At 57.0% G+C, this 19239-nt stretch overlaps 2 protein-coding genes across 5 annotated transcripts in view; one reads left to right on the top strand and one right to left on the bottom strand.

The window, feature by feature from the left end:
* Positions 1-320: 320 nt before the first annotated feature.
* Positions 321-9769, top strand: MCRS1 (microspherule protein 1). 3 transcript variants are annotated; one of them, XM_032492765.1, is made up of 15 exons: positions 346-474; positions 1635-1736; positions 2263-2401; positions 2768-2906; positions 3525-3683; positions 3834-3943; positions 4868-4976; positions 5275-5413; positions 7607-7682; positions 8064-8092; positions 8211-8303; positions 8477-8559; positions 8760-8847; positions 9092-9219; positions 9335-9769. In XM_032492765.1, the coding sequence occupies exons 3-15, from the start codon at positions 2292-2294 to the stop codon at positions 9419-9421; spliced, it is 1350 nt and encodes a 449-aa protein (XP_032348656.1). In that variant the 5' UTR covers positions 346-474; positions 1635-1736; positions 2263-2291; the 3' UTR covers positions 9422-9769. The 3 variants fall into 3 exon arrangements, with proteins under 3 accessions (XP_014408732.1, XP_032348656.1, XP_006177751.1); XM_006177689.3 differs by having other exon boundaries at positions 1635-1754; XM_014553246.2 differs by lacking the exon at positions 1635-1736 and having other exon boundaries at positions 321-474.
* Positions 9762-19239, bottom strand: part of KCNH3 (potassium voltage-gated channel subfamily H member 3) — a 17600-nt gene continuing 8122 nt past the window's right edge. Inside the window, exons 8-16 of one of the 2 annotated variants that reach the window (XM_032492761.1) lie at positions 17946-18227; positions 17463-17662; positions 17111-17263; positions 16694-16943; positions 13165-13382; positions 12077-12408; positions 11562-11668; positions 10824-10900; positions 9762-10734 (exon numbers count right to left, since the gene is read on the bottom strand). In XM_032492761.1, coding sequence (XP_032348652.1) covers positions 10138-10734; positions 10824-10900; positions 11562-11668; positions 12077-12408; positions 13165-13382; positions 16694-16943; positions 17111-17263; positions 17463-17662; positions 17946-18227 — 2216 coding nt within the window. In that variant the 3' untranslated portion in view covers positions 9762-10137. The remainder of the gene's footprint in view (positions 10735-10823; positions 10901-11561; positions 11669-12076; positions 12409-13164; positions 13383-16693; positions 16944-17110; positions 17264-17462; positions 17663-17945; positions 18228-19239) is intronic. The other variant, XM_014553243.2, reaches the window with a different exon arrangement.

Raw genomic sequence — 19239 nt, 5'->3', positions numbered from 1 at the left:
GTGGACTCAAACAATCCATAATTGGTCCCGGGAAACTATTCACAGTCCCAGATCTCGCAGCAAGGCTGCAAGACTAGGAAGCCGAAATCTACTCTGCTGCCCCGCCCCAACCTCGGGCTCGTCACTCATAGCGTCTCACCTCATCCGACTCGGTCCTGCCCCTCGTTCTATCTCGCTTCAACTCTCGCCTTTTCCTATAATCACTTCCTACAACCGGGGAAGCTCACTGGGGCCTATAATCCCTGATGTCTCCCTATATGTTGTCACAATTACGAAAGCCTTTAATTTAGGTTTTTATCAAAATAGGGGCCATAGCCACGCCCCCTTACTCAAGTTGCCGGGGCAAACCGGAAGGGGTTGCGCCTTGCCTAGTTCGTAGACCCGGAAGTAGACGGACCTCACGGAAGCCGGCTTTGGCCCTGCGGCTGCTACAGTCGCCGCGGAGAAATTGTTGGAGCTGGCAGCCTAGGAATGGTGAGACCTCGCGGTTCGCCTCTGAGGGTTCTGAGCAGACTTGGGGGTGAAATGGAGTTTCCCAGAGTGCCGCTGGGGGCGACCCCCAGGTTTGGGGCTCCGCCCAGGTAGCGCCCCGAAAATCTGCGCATGCGTTGGCCGGACCGGGCCAGAATCTGAGCCAAGAAGTTACGCATGCGCAAAGGTAGCATGCCGAAGGTGGGGTGATAATTGGCCTGGGAGTTGACTTCCCCCGCCACCGGCCGTTGGGGCTTAAACCGAGTCTGCGAGAGCATTGGGGTTCACTTGGTGCTTTGCTTTTGAGTTTCAGGGCTGACTTCATCACCATTCCTCTCCCGAGCCCCTGAAACAGACGTGAACCAATCCCCCACCTTGGGTGTGCACTTCGTGGGGGAGAACGAGGGGCGGAGGGCCTGCCTCAGTGTACCCGCGGAATTGGGCCCTTCACCCTATCCTCAGGTGGCAAGATTCCCAGCCGTATCCAGTGGAGCGGCGTGACAAGCGCACCTGGGGGCAGGGCCGGAACGCTCCTCGAAGAGCCGCCCTGGTTAGAAGGGTCAGGACCCACTAGCGGCACTCCCGGGAGAGTCCACAGTACCAGCGTTCTCCGGGGGTTAAGAGAGGGCCCCTAGGGCGGTTGATATTTGCTCAGTTCCCAAACCGCGTTTTTTTTCTTAGCTTCCACGAGGTAGCACCCATTAAATCTTCAGCCAGAGCTGCAAATGAAAAAAGTGAGATGAACTGGTTGGAGTTCTGTCTCCCTTACCTTTTCCCTTTTTTGGCCTGGGAGGGGAAGGTTGGTGCTGTTGAGCTGAGCGGTCAGCTGACAAAGAAAAAGTGAGCCAAGAATCCCTTGTTTCTTGCTAGTTTATAGTCAAGGTCCTTAACCTAGGGGCCATGAGTAGAATTAGAGGAGTTTCTGAACATCCTAAAATAAGTAAATTTTTCTAGGGTCCATAGCTTTTATCACTGAGAGATGTCAGTGACCTCTGAAAAGGCTACTGGTTTATCAGGGTCATATTGGCAGACTAGAGCTTTCTGTCACTTCTCCTGGTGTCTCCCCTAGCTTATGGGATCCTGGGGGACCTGTTTTAGTATAAGGAGATGAGGCTGGCCAGTTGGAACCCTGAGCCTCAGGGAGCCTCATTTCTCCTTTACAGAATCTCCTCTCAGCCTGTAAGCTCACCTGGTCAGAATCCTTGGATGAGCCTGTGGGACCCTTCCTCCTAGCCCTGTGGTTTGGAACCAGTGGCTTTTGGACTGTAAGAGGATGGATAAAGGTAGTATGAGGCTGGGCCAGCTCCCCAAATGCTCGGGTGCCAAGTATCTGCTGATTCCACCCTGTGCCTGGCACGTGTGTCTTTCGGTCCTGGCTGGGCATTGCCACCTCCCCCTGGGCCAGCACCACCCACGTACCTCTCAGCAGAAGCCACAATTGACTGACTTGCTGTTGAGCTGCCGCTCTTTGGCACGGCTGCATTTTGATGGCAGAGGGAGCACTTATGCCCAGAGCCCGGTGTGTCGGCATCACCAGTCTGACCTGAGCACCATGTGCTGCACGACATGACACGTGGCACCGGGAGAACTGCCCAGCGTGGAAGGTCTGGGCCCAGATGGGATCTGGATGGCCAAGGAACTCCCACCTTAATATCTCAAGTGTCAAGGAAGCAGGGGAGGGGCCAAGAGGGCTGGTAGGGGAAGAGGGACTTAGGAGGGGTCCCATGTGCAGAGGCTCAGGGCTCTGCTAGACACTTAGGAGGCCTGGGTTCACCACTTCTCTTTTTCTAGATTCTCAGGGGCTGCTAGATTCATCCCTGATGGCATCAGGCACTGCCAGCCGCTCAGAGGATGAGGAGTCGCTGGCAGGGCAGAAGCGGGCCTCCTCACAGGCCTTGGGCACCATCCCTAAACGGAGAAGCTCCTCCAGGTAATAAAGGTTTGGAGGGCCAGAGACTGAGCCTGCTGCATGCCTTCACCCCTGTGGGGAATGGCTCCCTGAGCCCCTCTGGGACTGTGATGTTGGCAGAGCCCTGTGCTTTTCCTGTCCCTCCTAAATCCCTCCCCATGGAACCAAGAGCAAGCGAGGGAGCTTTTAGGTCTTTGATGTGAATCTTTGTGGTGCAGTACCCTGTCATCTCAGAGGGGTGGAGCATAGTAGTTTCATGCCCATCCACTGAGCCAGAGCAGTTAGCACCCTGCCTGCTGGGAACCCGCTCTATTCTGGAGGCTGGGTGTGTGTGAGTGGGTACTGGGGATGGGGCACGGGGTGCTCACTGGGTAGGACTCTTCACAGGTTCATCAAGAGGAAGAAGTTTGATGATGAGCTGGTGGAGAGCAGCCTGGCTAAGTCCTCTACCCGGGCGAAGGGGGCCAGTGGGGTGGAACCAGGGCGCTGTTCGGGGAGTGAACCCTCCTCCAGTGAGAAGAAGAAGGTGAGGGATTGGAGGACGTGGGGACTGAGGGGGTAGGGGGCAGTGCCAGATTTCATGTTTCCCCACAACCTTTGCCAGCTGGCAAGAGCCCTGTAGGGGAGGCTTGTGAGAGGATCAGGCTGCCCCAGCCCCAACCTCAGATGCCTCCCTCCTGGGGGCCCATCTCTCACTACTCCGCCTTTCTTGCTGCACTCCCCACCACCACCTCCCTGTCAATGCATCCTGTATCACATTCTGTGTGGGAGGCATGGAGCATGCATCTATTCTGGGAGCAGACAGCCTGTTCCCAGCATTGCTGGGTGTAAAAATAACCCCCAGGTGGCATTGCTGTGGCCCCAGACACTGTACCAGCAAGAGTGTTTTCCTGGTATCTTCCCCATCCACCCTCCATTCTGGGGTTGGGGGCACCACCAGCAAAAAAAAGACCCCATAAGGTCAAGGACTACTTTGATGGGGGTGGGAAAGGAGAGGGGTGGTTATTAGTAAGCAGCTCTTTGCCTGTGTTGCTTATCATCGGCCGGGGCTGGGGCTGCCACACAGTGTGTAAAGCTCTAGGCCCAAAGTCCCAGCTGCCCTGATGTGGACTTTGAGCTCACTCTGCTCCTGCCCTCTGCCCAGGTGTCCAAGGCCCCTAGCACTCCTGTGCCGCCCAGCCCAGCCCCAGCCCCTGGACTCACCAAGCGTGTGAAGAAGAGCAAACAGCCACTCCAGGTGACCAAGGATCTGGGCCGCTGGAAGCCTGCAGACGACCTCCTGCTCATCAATGCTGTATTGCAGGTAGTGCCTCCCGCCATAGGGTTGTGTCCCCCCTCTCCCCACAGCCTCCAGTTCCCAGCCCCCAAACTGGCCCAGCAGTGTCCTGTGGGTGGGAGGGGAAGAGTTCCTCCCAGCTCTGAGGCTGGAGCAGACTTCTCTGGGGCCTTGCAGACCAATGACCTGACATCTGTCCACCTGGGCGTGAAGTTCAGCTGCCGCTTCACCCTTCGGGAAGTCCAGGAGCGCTGGTACGCCCTGCTGTACGATCCTGTCATCTCCAAGTGAGTGGGCTGGCTCCAGCAGTGGTATGGTACTGGGGACACCAGAATTTGGCCCCTGAACAGAAGAATTGTATAAGAGCCCAAGGGAGGGGCCTGGGTGGCAGGGCTCCTTGGGGCCTTGCATCCTCTGGGATGATACTGAGATCTGCCAGGCTTCAGAGGAAAGCTGCTTCTTGCTATCAACCCTGCTAATCCTGGCTGGATGCCAGAAGCAAGGATCTGGAAGCCAAGGAAGTAACATGAGAGAAAACACCAGAATGAGTGCCAGGAGTTCTGTTCTACCACCGTGTGCATTGTGGTTTGGGGCAGGTCACCTCCAAACCTTCCCACGCTGCCCTCCTACAGTTTCTTCCTCCATAAGAAGAAGTTGGAACAAAAGAACACCCCGGCCCTTCCAGCTCCAGCAGTCCGGGTTCCAGATGCAACTGTGCGCACACACTTCCTCCTCAGTCACTTCGTTTAACGTTGTCAGAGTTTGGTTTAATACTTCACACCTGTCTTCTGCTCCACAGCCCCTGGCACCACTTAAGCTGTAGCCACAGCCCTGATAGACCAGGAAGTGGGCAGGGCGCAGCTTGGAAAAGAGGAGGTGGCTAGTGGCTGGCAGCTTTGGCCAAGTGAGGAGGAAGGTCTTGGGGCGGGAGCAGCAGCTGGTCTCCCTCAGGACTGGCCTCTAGGCAGCTGTGCCTTTGAGTCTCTTCCTGGAGTTGAACACAGGATCCTCAGTTTTCTGAGTTGCCTGTTCATATTTTCGACAAACTGATGAGGCCACCAGTGCTGTCTTAAGCCTTGAGCTCTCCTTTTGAGAGTCAGGATCTTTGAGTTCTGGATCTCAGAGGCCTGCAGGCTTTGCGGAAGTAGGAACCTCAGATTGCTTGACACCCTCCCTTCAACCCTACCCTGCTCTCTGTCTCCTCAACCCAGGCTGGCCTGCCAGGCCATGAGACAGCTGCACCCAGAGGCCATTGCCGCCATCCAGAGCAAGGCCCTGTTTAGCAAGGCTGAGGAGCAGCTGCTGAGCAAAGTGGGATCGGTAAGGCTGAAGGCTGGGAAGGCTGAGGGGCGGGGCGGGGCTGGAGCCTGGGCAGGAGCTCGCCCACCTGGAAAACTGAGGGAGGCTCTACTGCCTGGAAACGCACCCTACAGATGCATGTACAACTGCAGGGCCTTTGTGGACGGGGTCCTGAAGGAGAGCCAAGCCTGGCTCCCTGGGCAGCCAAAGCTGTCGCTTCTCCCGGCTCCTACTGGGGGCTGGGGAGGGGCCATGGATGGTGGGGCAGAGGCATGAGCGAGGAAACCCAGACACCCAGAGCATGCTTCTTGCCCTCCAGACCAGCCAGCCCACCTTGGAGACCTTCCAGGACCTACTGCACAGACACCCCGATGCCTTCTACCTAGCCCGTACTGCCAAGGCTCTGCAGGCCCACTGGCAGCTCATGAAGCAGTATTACCTGCTGGAGGACCAGACAGGTAACTGGGCCCTGGAGCTGGCAGAGTTGGGGGGTGCATGTGTGAGTGTGAAGGCATCTGGGCACAGCTGCCCTCAGGTGTCCTGTAACACATCCCTCACTGGTCCCCAGTGTCTCATTCACTCTGCAGCAAAAGCCATTTCCTTCCAGAGGGAAGGAAAGTGGCTGGAACAGTCTTCAGCATCATGGTAGCCAAAATTGCCTAGAATCCTGAACAAAAAGTCTAAATGGCAGAGTTGTCTCCCAATTCTTGATTTCTTTTTTGTTTTTTTGATATGTTTTACCATTACATAAATAATACATTAATATATTCTTCATGAATAACATTCAAACGTGAGTAAAATGTGAAAGTCCTTTTCACTGCTTGCTCTTCCTTTCCCACTCTAGAGATAAGGACTACTTTCTCTAAGCCTTCCTGTCCCTTCCCTGTCTCCCTATCTCCCTGTCTCTGAGTCCCTTCTCACCAAGCAGTCTGCTGTGAGGCTGCCTTCAGGCCATTCAGAAATCCCCACAGGGACTCTACACCCAGTCCACTTGTCTTTCTCCTTCCCCAGGGGCCAGAATGCTCTCTGCTGCCTCTCTCCCCTCACCATCAAAACTCTCACTCTCCTAATAACAGATACTAGGAAAGCAGTCTGATTAAACTGCAGGAAATTCTTCAGTTAGATTTGAGACTCAGGGTCAGACTTACATGGTACAAGCACACGTTAATCTTACTTCCTAAATACTGACTGTTGCCTACTGCATAGTTGTTTGCACTATTCTGAATTTGAAGCTTCAGTTCTGCCCTTTACCTTACTCCCTGGTCCTGCAGCTTCTGGTTAATAAACAATATTCCTACAGGAGGATTTTAGGAAATCTGGTCGGCAGAGGCCCCATCTTTCCTTCCTGAAGGTCTCTGGGTTTAGTGCCAGTGGGCAGCCCTCTTTATTCCTGCAGCTTCCAGATCTCTGCTACTTCCTCAGGCTCAGATATCACTGAACTCCTACAGAGAGAACAAACCCTGGAGAAAGGTGGTTTTTGCTGCTACAGCTAACTCCTCTGTCACTATTTTGAAAGTTATTTTGTGTAACTTTATTTGTTAACTTAAAGGTTTGATTTTTTTTCTCTGAGTGTTATCTTATGCGGGTGTTTGATTTCTCCTTGGCCGTTTCATGCTGGGAGTCCCTGGGACAGGGAGTACACACTGCTTACCTGGCAAGTCAGTTGACTGTTAGGTGATGGGATTCCAGACCCTGGTGGGGAGACTGCCGCAACCTCCGACTCCCACACGGTCGGACCTGAGCAGGCAGGGGTGGAGGTGGAGTGTTTGTGACTCTTGGGCAGCCCCCATGCTTCCCTGGCAGACAGTGATGACACCTTGGGTGGTGTCAGACTTCTCAGCCAGCAGTCCCACTCACTAATGGGAACTGCTCCTGAGAAGACACTGCAGTCCTGGGGACAGCTCACCTTAAGGCAGAAGTCCTCAGAGTTTGGGGACCCCAATCCCTTTTACATTTTGATTAGAAAATAATGGAGAAACTTTCATGAGACAATATTTATACTGAATGTATCTGATGGATTCTGATATTATTTATGTGTGTGTGTAGGAAAAAATGAATTTCATGACCCACCGTTTAAAAACACTGCCTGAGGCGGGACAGCTCCCTTCTGATGCATCCCAGGTGGGACTTGACCAGCATGTGCTCTCAGCCCCTCACCAGATATGGCAGAAAATGTCTGGGAGAGTATGATGTGGTAGAAAGAGCAGTTTGGATTTGGAATCAGGAAAGCAGGGCTTGATTCCTGGCTCTGCTCTAAACTAGAGTCACATAGCTTAACCCTCCCTCCTGTATCTGTTTCCTCATCTGTAGCACGCAGCTGATAGTAGTGCCTTCCCTACTTGGTTCAATGTTTTGTAAGTGAGAACTCTTCACACACTGAAAAGACCATGCAAAAGGTCAGCTTTAATTTCCTTCCCTTTCTAGAACCCCCTCTGCCCTGGGCTAACCTCAGGCATGCTTTTTGCCAAAGTGTTGTGCAGTCTGACCTGCAGGTACTCCGTTACCTGTGTCAGGTTAATCTTGTTGATTTCAGCACAAGACTCTTCTCACGGACTGTCTTTACAGTTTGTCCTCTTAGTTCAGTTGTCTGCTCAGCAGCTTGGGGTTGAGTGGGAACATTGGTGCTGATCCTCCCTCCATCCTTTGTTCAGTGCAGCCACTGCCCAAGGGGGACCAAGTGCTGAATTTCTCTGACGCAGAGGACTTGATTGATGACAGTAAGCTCAAGTGAGTGTCTGGGGCCACGGGTAGGGCACAGAGAGCTGAGTGTCTCCCAGGGACAGAGCTCCCCAGGCTGCCCAGCCCTACCTCTCTTGCTGCAGAGAATGGAGCCCAGCCTAGACTTGCCCTGGAGCCCCAGTTGGAGCCATTGCTGCCTGGTCTCCCTGCTCAGCGCCACCCACCCGCCCCATCATACTGTATCCCCCACCCCAACCCCAGGGAGGGAGGCTAAACTGAGGCCAGAGGAACAGCCCACAGGGCCACTGGGCTGAGGGGCTGAGGGGCTGAGGGGCCGAGGGATGCTCTAGTGAGCCAAGTGGCATCTAATGGTGATCACAGGTGACCTAGAAGTGGAGCCTGATTCATCCTTCTCTTCTTACCCCTCAGGGACATGCGAGATGAAGTCCTAGAACATGGTGAGTGTGCCCTGGTGGGGACAGTGAGGGGGTGGAAGCTCCTGCTGGAACAGAGAGGAATAGTACAAGGTGCTGGTGACCTCAAAGTGTCCCTCCTTACCACCCCACTTCACCCCAGAGCTGACAGTGGCTGACCGGCGCCAGAAACGAGAGATTCGGCAGCTGGAACAGGAACTGCACAAGTGGCAGGTGCTAGTAGATAGCATCACAGGTGAGGAGGTGAGGGGACCAGGAGGGTTGGGCTTCAACTCCCTTCACCCCACTCTGAGTCCCTGTGGTGGCTTGGCTAGGTTCACACTCATTTCCCAGACCCCTGGCTCTCTGCCTTCAATGCTGTGGCCCTCAGGAGTGGGCTCGTCCCTGACATGAACCGCTCTCCTCCAGGCATGAGCTCTCCGGACTTCGACAACCAGACCCTGGCAGTGCTGCGGGGCCGCATGGTGCGATACCTGATGCGCTCACGAGAGGTGAGGCCAGCCCAGCCTGCCCTATCCCTCCCCAACCCTCCCCATCCCTACCACCACCCCCTCCCTAGGGTCCCCTTCTCTGTTCATCTTCCCCTCACTGCCCTTTCTGTCTGGTCCCTGATTTCTCATCTTTTGCTGGCCTGTGTGGACCCCCCCCCCCATTCCTTAGCTCCCAGCCCTCACCTGCCCCATTTCCCTAGATCACCCTGGGCAGAGCAACCAAGGATAACCAGATTGATGTGGACCTGTCTCTGGAGGGGCCAGCCTGGAAGATCTCCCGGAAACAAGGTACCAGCCGGAAGCAGTGTGAGGATATCCCGCCCAGCCTCTCACTGCCCTCCAGCCCTGGGGCTCGGTCTTCATGGGAACCTCAGGTACCAGCTGGGGCTGAGGAGCTGGCATTTCAAAATCTCTAACTTGGGCTAGAAGGCACCCAGGACGCCTGTCTCCAGGAAGAGAGGATATGTGTTTTCAGGTCCTCTTCTGGCCTTCCCCCATCCCATCATAGCCCCTTCCCTCTCCATTTCCATAGGTGTCATCAAACTGAAGAACAACGGTGATTTCTTTATTGCCAATGAGGGCCGGCGGCCCATCTACATCGACGGACGGCCCGTGCTGTGTGGCTCCAAATGGCGTCTCAGCAACAACTCCGTGGTGGAGGTGAGCTGGGAGGGAGGTAGAGAGGCCGGATGAGCCCAGGGTGGGCTGAGCCAGTGTGTGGACCTCGCCCCTGGTCTCACCTCCGTCCTCAGCCACACTTCTTCCCCGCCCACAGATTGCCAGCCTGCGATTTGTCTTCCTCATCAACCAGGACCTCATTGCCCTTATTCGGGCCGAGGCTGCCAAGATCACACCACAGTGAGGAGTGGTGGCAGGACCCATGGGCTCTCTCTGGCCTGTTTTCCCTGCCATCCCAGCCCCTTGGAGCTGGGAACTCAGGTTCCTGGAAAAACCAGAGTGGGCGTTGGGGGACTCAGCTCCTGGCCCATTGTTCTGAGCCTCTGTGGGAGGGCAGGCCCGGCCCTCAGGAAGCCCCCTAGAGGCTGGGACCTTCCGGCTTCCTGAGTGCCAGAGCCCCTCCCCTTCTCACTCTGCCGACCACCCTCCCCGCTTCCCTCAGAGTCCCACCTTCACCCGGTGTCTCCAGCTGATTAGCTTCAGACGACTCTTTTATTTTTCTTTTGTAAATAAAAAGCACTGAGTTCCAAAGTAGTTTATTTTTTAATATAAAAAACGGGGGGACAGGTAAGGCAGGGGCACATGCAGGGGATGGCAGAACCCCCTCTTTGGCCTCAGGCCTCTGTCCCCCAGCCTGCAGAGGGAGATGAGGCAGTCAGAGGAGCAGACTGAGGTGAGGAAGGGCCCCAGGAGAAGGAACCCAAAGATTCCTAGCCTGGGGCCTGCCCCTGAAATTCCAGCCCACCCTCTGAGAGCCCAGCTTTGCTCTCGGGCTCCCTGCCCTGAGCCAGCGGGCAGCATGGAGTCCTGGAGGGTGGCTGCCACCTTTCCTCCACCCCGAGGTTGGGCAGAGCAGCAGATGGCAGCATGTCTGGCAACACTGAGTTCTGTAGCTGGAGGTCAGACTCCTGTGCCTTCTTCCTGGGTCCACTGGACTGTGCCAGAGCCGTGGCAGCCAATAAGCACCATCTCCAGGCTATGGGGTTCCCAGGGCAAGGCCAGGCCCCCTGACCCTGGCGGGGGCTCTCCAGTGCTGGCAGCCTCAGCCTGGTTCACAGGCTCTGGGGGCCCAGTCCTAGTCCCTTCCTCAGGAGGCAGCGAGCCAGGGGTGCTGGGTTCTGGGCATAGTTCTCCTGAGCCTGGGGGCTCTGAGTCAGAGGTGGAGGTCCAAAAACCTGTGGCTCGAGGCCAGGGGGAGCTCTGCGATGCTGGGGGGCCCCAGGGCCAGGGAGCCATAAGAGGAGGTGGCCCTGGACGAGGGTGGGGCCAGGTCCCACTCAAGACAGAGCCAGCTGGGGGCTGTAGGCAGTAGGACGATGTCCCAGTGTCCACACACAGAGGCTGCAGAAGCCCAGATGCACCAGCCGGGAAAGGCCCCTCTCCCGACGCCCGAGGACATGGGCCTTCCCCATGGGGCGCCAGGACCAGCTGCACTGCCTGGCGAAGGGACTGCAGCCCCTCCCGCATCTGCAGCACCTGCTCAGACAGCTCCGTCACCTGGGGGGAGGGAGAGAGCGGTCAGAGTGGAGTCAGGGCCTCACAACTGCAGGGCCCCCCACCCTGCCTCCACTTTGCCCCTCACCCACCGCCTGCCGAAGCTTGTCCAGCGTGTCTGTGTTCCTCACCTCTCTGGGCCCAAGGGGGACAGTGAGCAGGCTGTTCTCTGTAAAGTAGGATGGGGTTACCAGCTGGGGCTGGTAAATGAAGACAGCGTGGGGTCCAGGCCTCTGCCCAGTTAGCACAGACCAGAGCCACCTGGCAGAGCCTACTGCCAGGAACAGCCACTTACATCCTCACCTTGAGTTGCTGAATTCTGTACAAACCACCAGGGGGCCTCAGGCACACTGCCCCGTGCTTCCCCCTCAGGAGGCTGCTTTTGTGCCAGCCTCCTGCTCTGTCCTCCAGGCAAGTGGACACTTCTGGGAGTTCATTACCAGGTCCACTCCCAGGGCAGCCCAGCCTGCCCAGGGGCCACTTTGAATTCTGCGTCCCTAGCCCTGTATCCTCCTAGTGAGCCAGGCATTGTGCTAAGGGTCTTAGCAACATTATCTCATTTCACGCGCACAACCACCTTTTTACAACCGAGAAGCTGGGGTGAGAACCAAGGTCATGCAGCTAGAGAGCTGGAAGCGGAGAACCAAACTCCATTCCAGCTGACTTCCAACGCTAAGGTGCTAGTCTTAACCACGAAACTCCCCTGCCCAAACCATGCAGGTGGGTGAGGGCAAGAGGGCGTCCAAAGTCTGTACCCTGCTGGTTTCTCAGAGGCTCACAGGGCAAAGGGACTGCCTTGCTGACCTCCCCCCAGACCCGGGCCCCAGTACCTGGTCCAGGAGAGGGGCTGCTGCTACATTCTGGGCCAGACTGCCTCACACGGAAAGAGAACTTGGGTTGGTCGGAGCCACAGCCATCCTCAATGCCATCTACTACCCTGTGGATGCAGGCGGCAGGGCAACTAGTCAGTCGATAGATGACCACTGCAGTGTTTCACGGGACAAGATGCCCCACTGCCCACAGAAGCTGCAGGAGCCTGGAGCTGGGCCAGGGCTTAGGGCCCCAAGAGAGGTAACATGTGGTCCCTTCCGCAGGAGTTTCCAGTTTCACTAGGGATTGAAACTTGAGTGATGTGAAACAGCAAGAGCGTTCTCAGCAGGGCATGGTCATGCACTGAATGGAGTCGGGGCAGCAGGGAGGTGGAGGAGTCAAGGAAGGCTTCTTGGAAGAAGCTGGGAGGGGTTAGGATGGAAGGATGGGCATCTGGGGCAGGGGTGTGCCTGGCCAGAGCCCCAGCCCTCTCATCATATCTCTGCCAGAATTGAGTGGCCCAGAGCTCACTCACCTGGGGCTCAGATCCGGGGGCACATTCCATGGCACATGGGGCAGCCGCAGCCCCTCTAAGCTCCGAGGGTGAGCAGAGGGGCCAGCCTCAGCCTGTGAAGCCCCTGCCCTGCCTGGCCGCCCTCTGCCGCCGAGCCGGGGCCGGGGTGCGGTTCGACGCGGGGATAGCAGCTTGGCAGCTGAGGACGAGGAGGTGCAGCTGGGGGACAGTAAGGGGCTGGAGGGCTCATCAGCTGGGGCTGGTGAGGCTGTGGGGCCCTGCTCCCCATCTGTCTCCTTCTCCTCCAGTGTGGACATGAGGGTGTTGTCGCCACTCAGCGAGCTAGTGTCCACCTGGGGATAGTGGGGGACAGGCAACTGGGATGGATATCCCCTCTATGTCCTACTTACCTCCCCCCATGGTCTCATCACCCTAGAAAGGAGGAGCTGTTTTTGTTACACAGGATACCTGGTGTCTCCCACCTACAGAGGAAGAGACTCAGCAGGAGAGGGGAGTGATTTTCTGCTGCCACCATAAAGCCACAAAGCTTGGAGGCATTCGCCACCCCTCAAAATCCTAGCCAAGTGTGGACACACCAGCCCTCTTCTTGGTCCCTCAGGCTAACTGAACTATCCAAGAGGACTCAGTACTAAAACCTGGTTTGGAATAAGTGACATAAGGCAGGAAAATTCAAAAGCCTCTCAAAGCAGCCCTGTTCCACTGTGAAGCAGCAGGGGGCACTGCAGGGCTCTCTTCAGAGACAGCCTGGAGGTCTAGGGCACAGCGCTGCCTGGCCCCGACTCCTGGGAACCATCCCTCATCTGTGACCTTACAGCCTCCTTGTCTGGTACCAGTGGATTCGGCCAGTCTGTCTCAGACGGGCCGGGGAGAGCTAAGAATGGTGGCTGAGCTGAGCAGGGCTGGGCTCTGAGGGAGAGTGTGAGTGCTAAGGGGCAGGAGAGTATAGACCACCCGCCCCCCACCACATGTGGGAGTATTCACACTAGGCCATGTGCTCCCACAGCACCTCCACAAACCCCGCCTCTGCCCCCCTCACCAGGCTCCCTGGCACCCTAGCCCCCCTCCATGCACATACCCAGCACCCTCACCTCTGCGGGGCCTCCACCAGCACCCAGGTTGTAGCTGAGCTCCCCCCGGAGGCCCCTGCTGAAGCGCGGGGCAAACTCAGGGTACAGCGCGAGGCTCTCGTGCAATCCAGCCAGCTGCAGACACTGCAGGACACAGTATGTCAGCCCCTTCACATCGGCATTGGCCTTGACCACCTGCTCGCGCCGGGGCAGCTCACAGCCGATTAGATCGCCCTTCCCTGGGGAGAGGAAGCAGAGGTCAGCAAGCCCTGCCCCTCAGCCACCAGAGAGGGGTGTCGAGTGCAACCTTTCCAGCCAGGACAGAGAGGAGCAGAGGGGCCTGGGCCCTGGACCCCTGCTGCCTGCCTCACTGGCTCCTCAGATGCGCTTGGGGTGAAGAGCCCCATGACCCAGGTGCCCAGGCACATCTGGGACCAAAGCACTGCATTGAAACACATCAGAATATTAGGTCTGAGACACCCACTCTGGTGGCTCCCAGGTTGCCCATGGATCAGAAGCCCCTGGGAAAGTTAAACCAATCAGACTCCCAGGCCCCATCACCACCTAAAGAATCACAATCTCTACTGGAGACCCTACAGTTGTTTTTCAAGCCCCATGGGTGATTCAGGTGGAGCTTGTCCAGGGACCAGTATGTGGATCTAGCAGGTTAGCGCCACCTGTGGCACAGTGAAAATGGCAGGGGTCACGTTATTTCACTTCCCTGAGCCCTGGTGCCTCGTCTATACGAGAGATCCTATACTGAACTTTCTGTGGTGCTTTCTTGATCTCACTAGAAGGTGTCAATGGAGGGTTTTCCCACCACCAGGCTGAGACTGCCACCTGGCTGACAGCGATTGTAAAATGGCATCAATTAGAGTCCGCATCGCAGCCTCAGAGATGTTAAATTGTGGGGAAAAAAATGTGTGACTTAGAATCAGTGAAAGAGGGTGTCTGCTCAGGGACACGGTGCGGATTAAATGAGTTAGTGTTGATAAAGTGCCTGACACACAGATGACCAATGAAAGTTCATGTCCTTGCCTCCCTGCCCAACAACTGTTCCTTACAGATCATTCCCAACAGGGATAGCACGCCTGGACTTGGGCGCAGCAATCTCAGCCCGCACAAGGCAGCTCAACCCACGGCCAGACATTTCACAAGATCAGACAGTGTTTCCTTATCCTTAAGGAAAAAGATGGCTCACTGCCACCCCCGCTGTGGGCTGCCTCACGCTGCCAGCAGAACGCACTGAGCTTAAAGGCCTCCTCTAAATGTTCATGAAAAAATAAAAAATAAAAAAATAAAAATAAATGTTCATGGACTTTTGCTCAAACTTAAGTGTAGAAAACATCGTTGTTAAATCTTGTTTTCTTGGTTTCTGGCCATCCTTCTGGTTCCTTTCGAGAGCTGTTGGGATCTCGATGTGATCATCTGATGAATGAGCTTTCTCTCCTCATGTGTGTCATCTGGAAGTAGAATAAGTATGTATTTCTTGTCTTCATCCAAGAAGAGACAAAAACAAGAAATAGGGCAGGACCAAGGACCGAGTTCCGTGCCACTGGTCTCAGGGACCAGAAACTGCCCTCCAGGCTGTATCTCAGCCAGAGCCTCCAGCCCAGCTTATCAAGCCCCAAAAGGTCCTCCCTGCACCGTTGTGCGGCTCACCTCTCTTCATCTTGCCTCCTTCCTCACCCACAATTGACTCTGTACACACTTAGCTGTTAGTTCACACACAGAGGTGGGGCCAGAACTGATTCTGCTAGATGTGCCATGAGTCTGAGCTGCCAGGAGCAGGCAGAAAGCACCTCGATGTTCAACTAAGGAGGCAGGTCGGGGTGGGGTGAAGGCAAAGCAGAAAACCAGGCCATGATGAGGGTTGGGGAACCAGGCATCCATTGGGGCATCCAGAGTGGCCAAGCCAACAGAGGAAACAGTTCATCTGGAACAGATGGGCAGGGACAGGATGGATCGAAGGTGGCGTAAGTCCCAGTGCTGGGGAATCCTGGAGGCAAAGGCCAGGGTCAGGCAGTGGCCATCCTTGAGGCTCTGTCTTAATACTGAGCATGGCTGTTCTGAGACCTGGTGCCTGGTATCAGTGAAGAGATATTCTTGCAGGACTCATGCCAGCTCCCAGCCACACTGCTTCCTAGGCTCCAAGCTGAAAACCATCTGTTTAATAATCCGCTTGACAATCTTGCTTTGGAGTGACTGGTCTGCAACTGTTGAAATCTGCCTTTTGCCCTTCTGAATCTCTCCAGTTCCCCCTAATTTCTCAAGGATTGCCAGCCATACGTGAGTGGACTTAACTCCATTTGCTCAGAGACCTGGCATCTAGGAACAGAAGCCAAACTCATGAACGATGCCTCTCTCAGCTCCCAGAGCTCCTTGGTGGTATTTCTTTTTCCTGTTCCCTGTTGGAAGACCATCCTTCTCAAAGGAGGGAGGACGGGCACACCATTGCTGCTGGGCATGTGGTCTTCCTAGTTCTCCAGGTTAGTGACAAACTTCAGCCCCTCCGGCGTCAGCTGCCCCCACAGAGAGTCTACAATACAGGCTGCCTGAGGATCCAGCTGTGGTTCGGGTGCCACCTCCCTCCCACCAGATGTGTGAGGCTCTCCATCACCCAAGCAGATCACAGACCCCACTCTGGGTTCCCTGCTGAGAGCCTCCCACAGCCCTGAGTTGCCCACTACCCTGACACCGCGCACTTTTTGCAGGATGAGTCTCCCCAGAGCCGAGTGCCTGAGAGCACAGTGTAAGAAGCCTGAGGTTTAGATTTGGCAGACTAGGTTCTAACACCTCAGTCTGCCCCTTCATTAACCTCTTGGAGCCTCAGGCTCCTTCTCTGCAAAACTGGAATAGCAGTAGTTCCTCCCTGCTGGGCTTTGTGAGGTTTGTGTGAGATGAAGCATGCGGGGCGGCCTGGACACGTGGCTGACCCCGCTGCTTCACCCCTGGGGCCACCAGCACTTTTATCTGGCTATTCCACAGCTGCAATCTCTTCTTCCTCGTCTAGAGAACTGACCCCTCATCTTCACCTCTCTTTCTTTTGCCAAGAAGCTAAGTGTATTTGGAGTCTGAGCTCTGCCGACACCCATAGGTGCAGTGGCCCTGGGCTTGCTCTGTAACCTGCCCTAGGAAAGCAGCATCTCCTCCCCCCACCCCACCCCCAGGCCCGGCGGTGTGGGGGAGAGGGAACAAAGATGGCGGTCGTGCCTCCCTTTTTCCTGCCAGAACACTCTTTCCAGTCTCAGTGTTAGATTTTCCTCCTTGACAGAGTGCGGCTCTGTCCCCTCACATACCAAAGGCTGGTCCTTCACTCACTCTGGCCTCCAACACCCATGACATAGAGTCTACCTCCTTGTGTTGGCGGCTTGTGGCCACTGGGTCCGCTCTGATCTGTGCCCAGAGCTCCGTGGCTACTCCTGACTCCACCCCGGCTTTTCTCCCTGGTGGCCTTGCCTGCGTCGGCTCTCTGTGTTTTCTGCAGATGGGGCCATGGTCCCACCCACCTCCTGCAAGTCCCCGAGTCCTCTGTCCCACTCTCACAAACCTAGGATGGCGAGCACCGTGCCGCCCTTGAGCACCTCCATGGAGCCGGAGCAGACGAAGTAGAGGGCCTGGAGGGCGTCCCCTTGGTGGATGAGGTACTCGCCGGGCGTGCAGAAGGCAGGCCGCAGGGCCAGGGACAGCGCCCGCAGGCAGCCGCGGCTCGCCGCCTCGAACAGGGGCAGCTGCAGGACCTCCTTGTGTAGGTGCATGGCAATGTCTGCGCGGAGCTCGTCTGGGAGGCTCTGCAGCAGCTGCAGTGGGAGCAGGTGGGGAAGGTTAGGGTGGAGAAAGGGAGGGAACCGCGTGCTTCCCGTTCTCGCGAGAGACTCATCTGGGCGGCCCTACAGCAGCTACAGGTGGGAACAGGTGGGGAAGGTTAGGGTGGAGAAAGGGAGGCAGTCTCCCGCCAGGCTGGTACCTCGAGGCCCGGTGCACAGCATCCAGCTCCACACTTGGTCCAATCAGTGCGGGGGGCTGTCTCTGCCTCCCTCTCAATCACTTTACCACCCCCTTCCGCTGTGAGCAGCCCAGTTTTCCTCCTCTTGGAGGTCAGTGAACAGGGTCTCCAGACCTAACAAGGGTGGAGAGGGGCCTCCGAGCCGCCTTGGCTGCCCTCGGTTCCATGCTGCTGTCCCCCCAGCAGAGACGGAGGTAGGGAGGTCAGAATTCTGCATCCCTTGCCCTCCAGCCCACTCCTGGGAATGTTAGGCCGAGCACACATTCCTTGAAGGAGCAAAGGCCGGACGGGCCGGCCCTGGAGGCCTGCGCACCTCGGTGGTGTCGATACCGTTGTTCACAGCCCAGGTCGCCTGGAAGTACTCGAGCATGCGCTGCTTGAGGGGCTTGGGGATGCGGTGGATGCGGATGTAGTCGCGCAGGTCGCGGGTGCGGCTGTGGTACAGAAAGCGGCGGGCGTACATGCGCTGGATGATGGCCGTCACGTTCCCAAACACCACCGCGTGCATCAGGGCTGGGGAGGGTGGCGACAGGGGTCACCTCCAGGACCAGCCTGGCCCGGCCTGCCACAGTGAGGAACACATCTGTTCTCCCCACCCCCACCCTCCCACGCTAGGCCAGGCCCACGGCTCTGTGCGAGGTGGAGTCTGCGGCCAAGTGGGCTCTCCTGGCCCTGGCCTCGTGCTCCTTGGGCCCCCTGGCGAGGACCTCTGGACCCTGGGCGGGGGGGAGGGAAGAGCCGCCCAGAGCCATCAGTCTGAGACTGCGCCCTGGACCGGGAGAGGGGCAGGCCTCACCGCCGATGAGCATGGTGCAGATGGAGAAGATCTTCTCCGTGTCCGTGTTGGCGGACACGTTGCCGAAGCCCACGCTGGTGAGGCTGCTGAGTGCGAAGTAGAGGGAGGTGATGTAGGCGCTGCGTAGTGAGGGGCCGCCCAGGAGCTCCGGCCCCGTCCTGTTGGCCTCGCTGCCGCTGCTGCTACAGTTGTCACTCTGGCCAGAGCTGTTCCCTACAGCCGGGCTGCGGGCCACCAAGTAGTAGGGGGTCTCCAGTCGGCGGGCCAGCTCCTGCAGCCAGCCTGGGGAGGGGGCAGGACAACACTGCTGCACTGCCGGGGCAGGGTGCCCTGCTGGTCCCCCGGGGTGGGGGACATGTGGCTGCAAATCCACCCTCCATGGCTTCTGGCCACATCCCTCCTCTGCCAGCCCTGCCCACCCCCGTGCACCCCCTCAGTCCTCACTGAGACAAGCACATGAGGATGAGACTGTTATCTCCCCAGATGGTGCCTCTGGGTGCTGAGGATGGAGTGAGGAGCACTGCACCCTCCTCCCCCGGTACTAATCCCAGGCAGGTGGCCCAGCTGGAGTGGGCAGAGGGACTGGAGGGCTCACTGTACCAGCCACAGCCTCGTCCCCAGGGCCAGCGCCTCCGCCCTGTCCACCCAGACTCGTCTTGCTCTTTCTCTGAGCTCCCCTGCTCCAGAAGGCCACCCCCCATTCAGCCTCGTCCCTCCCCACAACCACACACACCACGCAACCTCATGTCCGTGTCCTCAAGCACACTGATGTGCACACGCATACACACCATTAAGGCTACAGACGTGCTCCACACAGTTGAGGATGAGGGCACACATGTGTGAGCACATTCTCAGGAGTACAGTTGTGGCCACTCACACAAAAAAATCCTGTGTACACTTGGGAGAGAGACAAGGGTGCACAGGTGCTTGGACGATGACACCCAGGTAGGAGAGGGATACACCTGCGTGGATGTGAGCACACAAAGGCCACAGACAGACCACCGTGCACACAGAGGCTCTTGAGCACACACGCAGACACAGGCCAGCCTGGGACACCACCAGGCAGAGGCTGAAGATCGCCCCAGTCTCCCCAGCAATCCCAGATTCTCAGGCCTGGCCTTGGAGGAGGTGGGGCTGTGTACTGGGGACTCTCAGGAGCCTATGGTTGCCTAAAGTCACTCAGCTGAGCTGGAGGGTTGTGGGGATTCTAGGGTGTTCGATGGGGGCTCCCAGGGTCCACAGAGGTACCAGGGGTCCTGGCAGAGCTGGGGGCCATGGGGAGCAAAGGAGGGAG

Source organism: Camelus ferus, chromosome 12 (assembly GCF_009834535.1).
Source record: "Camelus ferus isolate YT-003-E chromosome 12, BCGSAC_Cfer_1.0, whole genome shotgun sequence".
Classification (NCBI taxonomy): Eukaryota; Metazoa; Chordata; class Mammalia; order Artiodactyla; family Camelidae; genus Camelus; species Camelus ferus.
Note: the sequence above shows the minus strand (reverse complement) of the source record. Positions and strands in the feature narration are given on the sequence as shown.

Bases quoted from the DNA above. Each gene is read 5' to 3' on its own strand.
- MCRS1 (XM_006177689.3), top strand. The intron at 3,684-3,833 runs GTAGTGCCTCCC...GGGGCCTTGCAG, and splicing joins TCATCAATGCTGTATTGCAG to ACCAATGACCTGACATCTGT. The intron at 3,944-4,867 runs GTGAGTGGGCTG...TCCTCAACCCAG, and splicing joins TACGATCCTGTCATCTCCAA to GCTGGCCTGCCAGGCCATGA.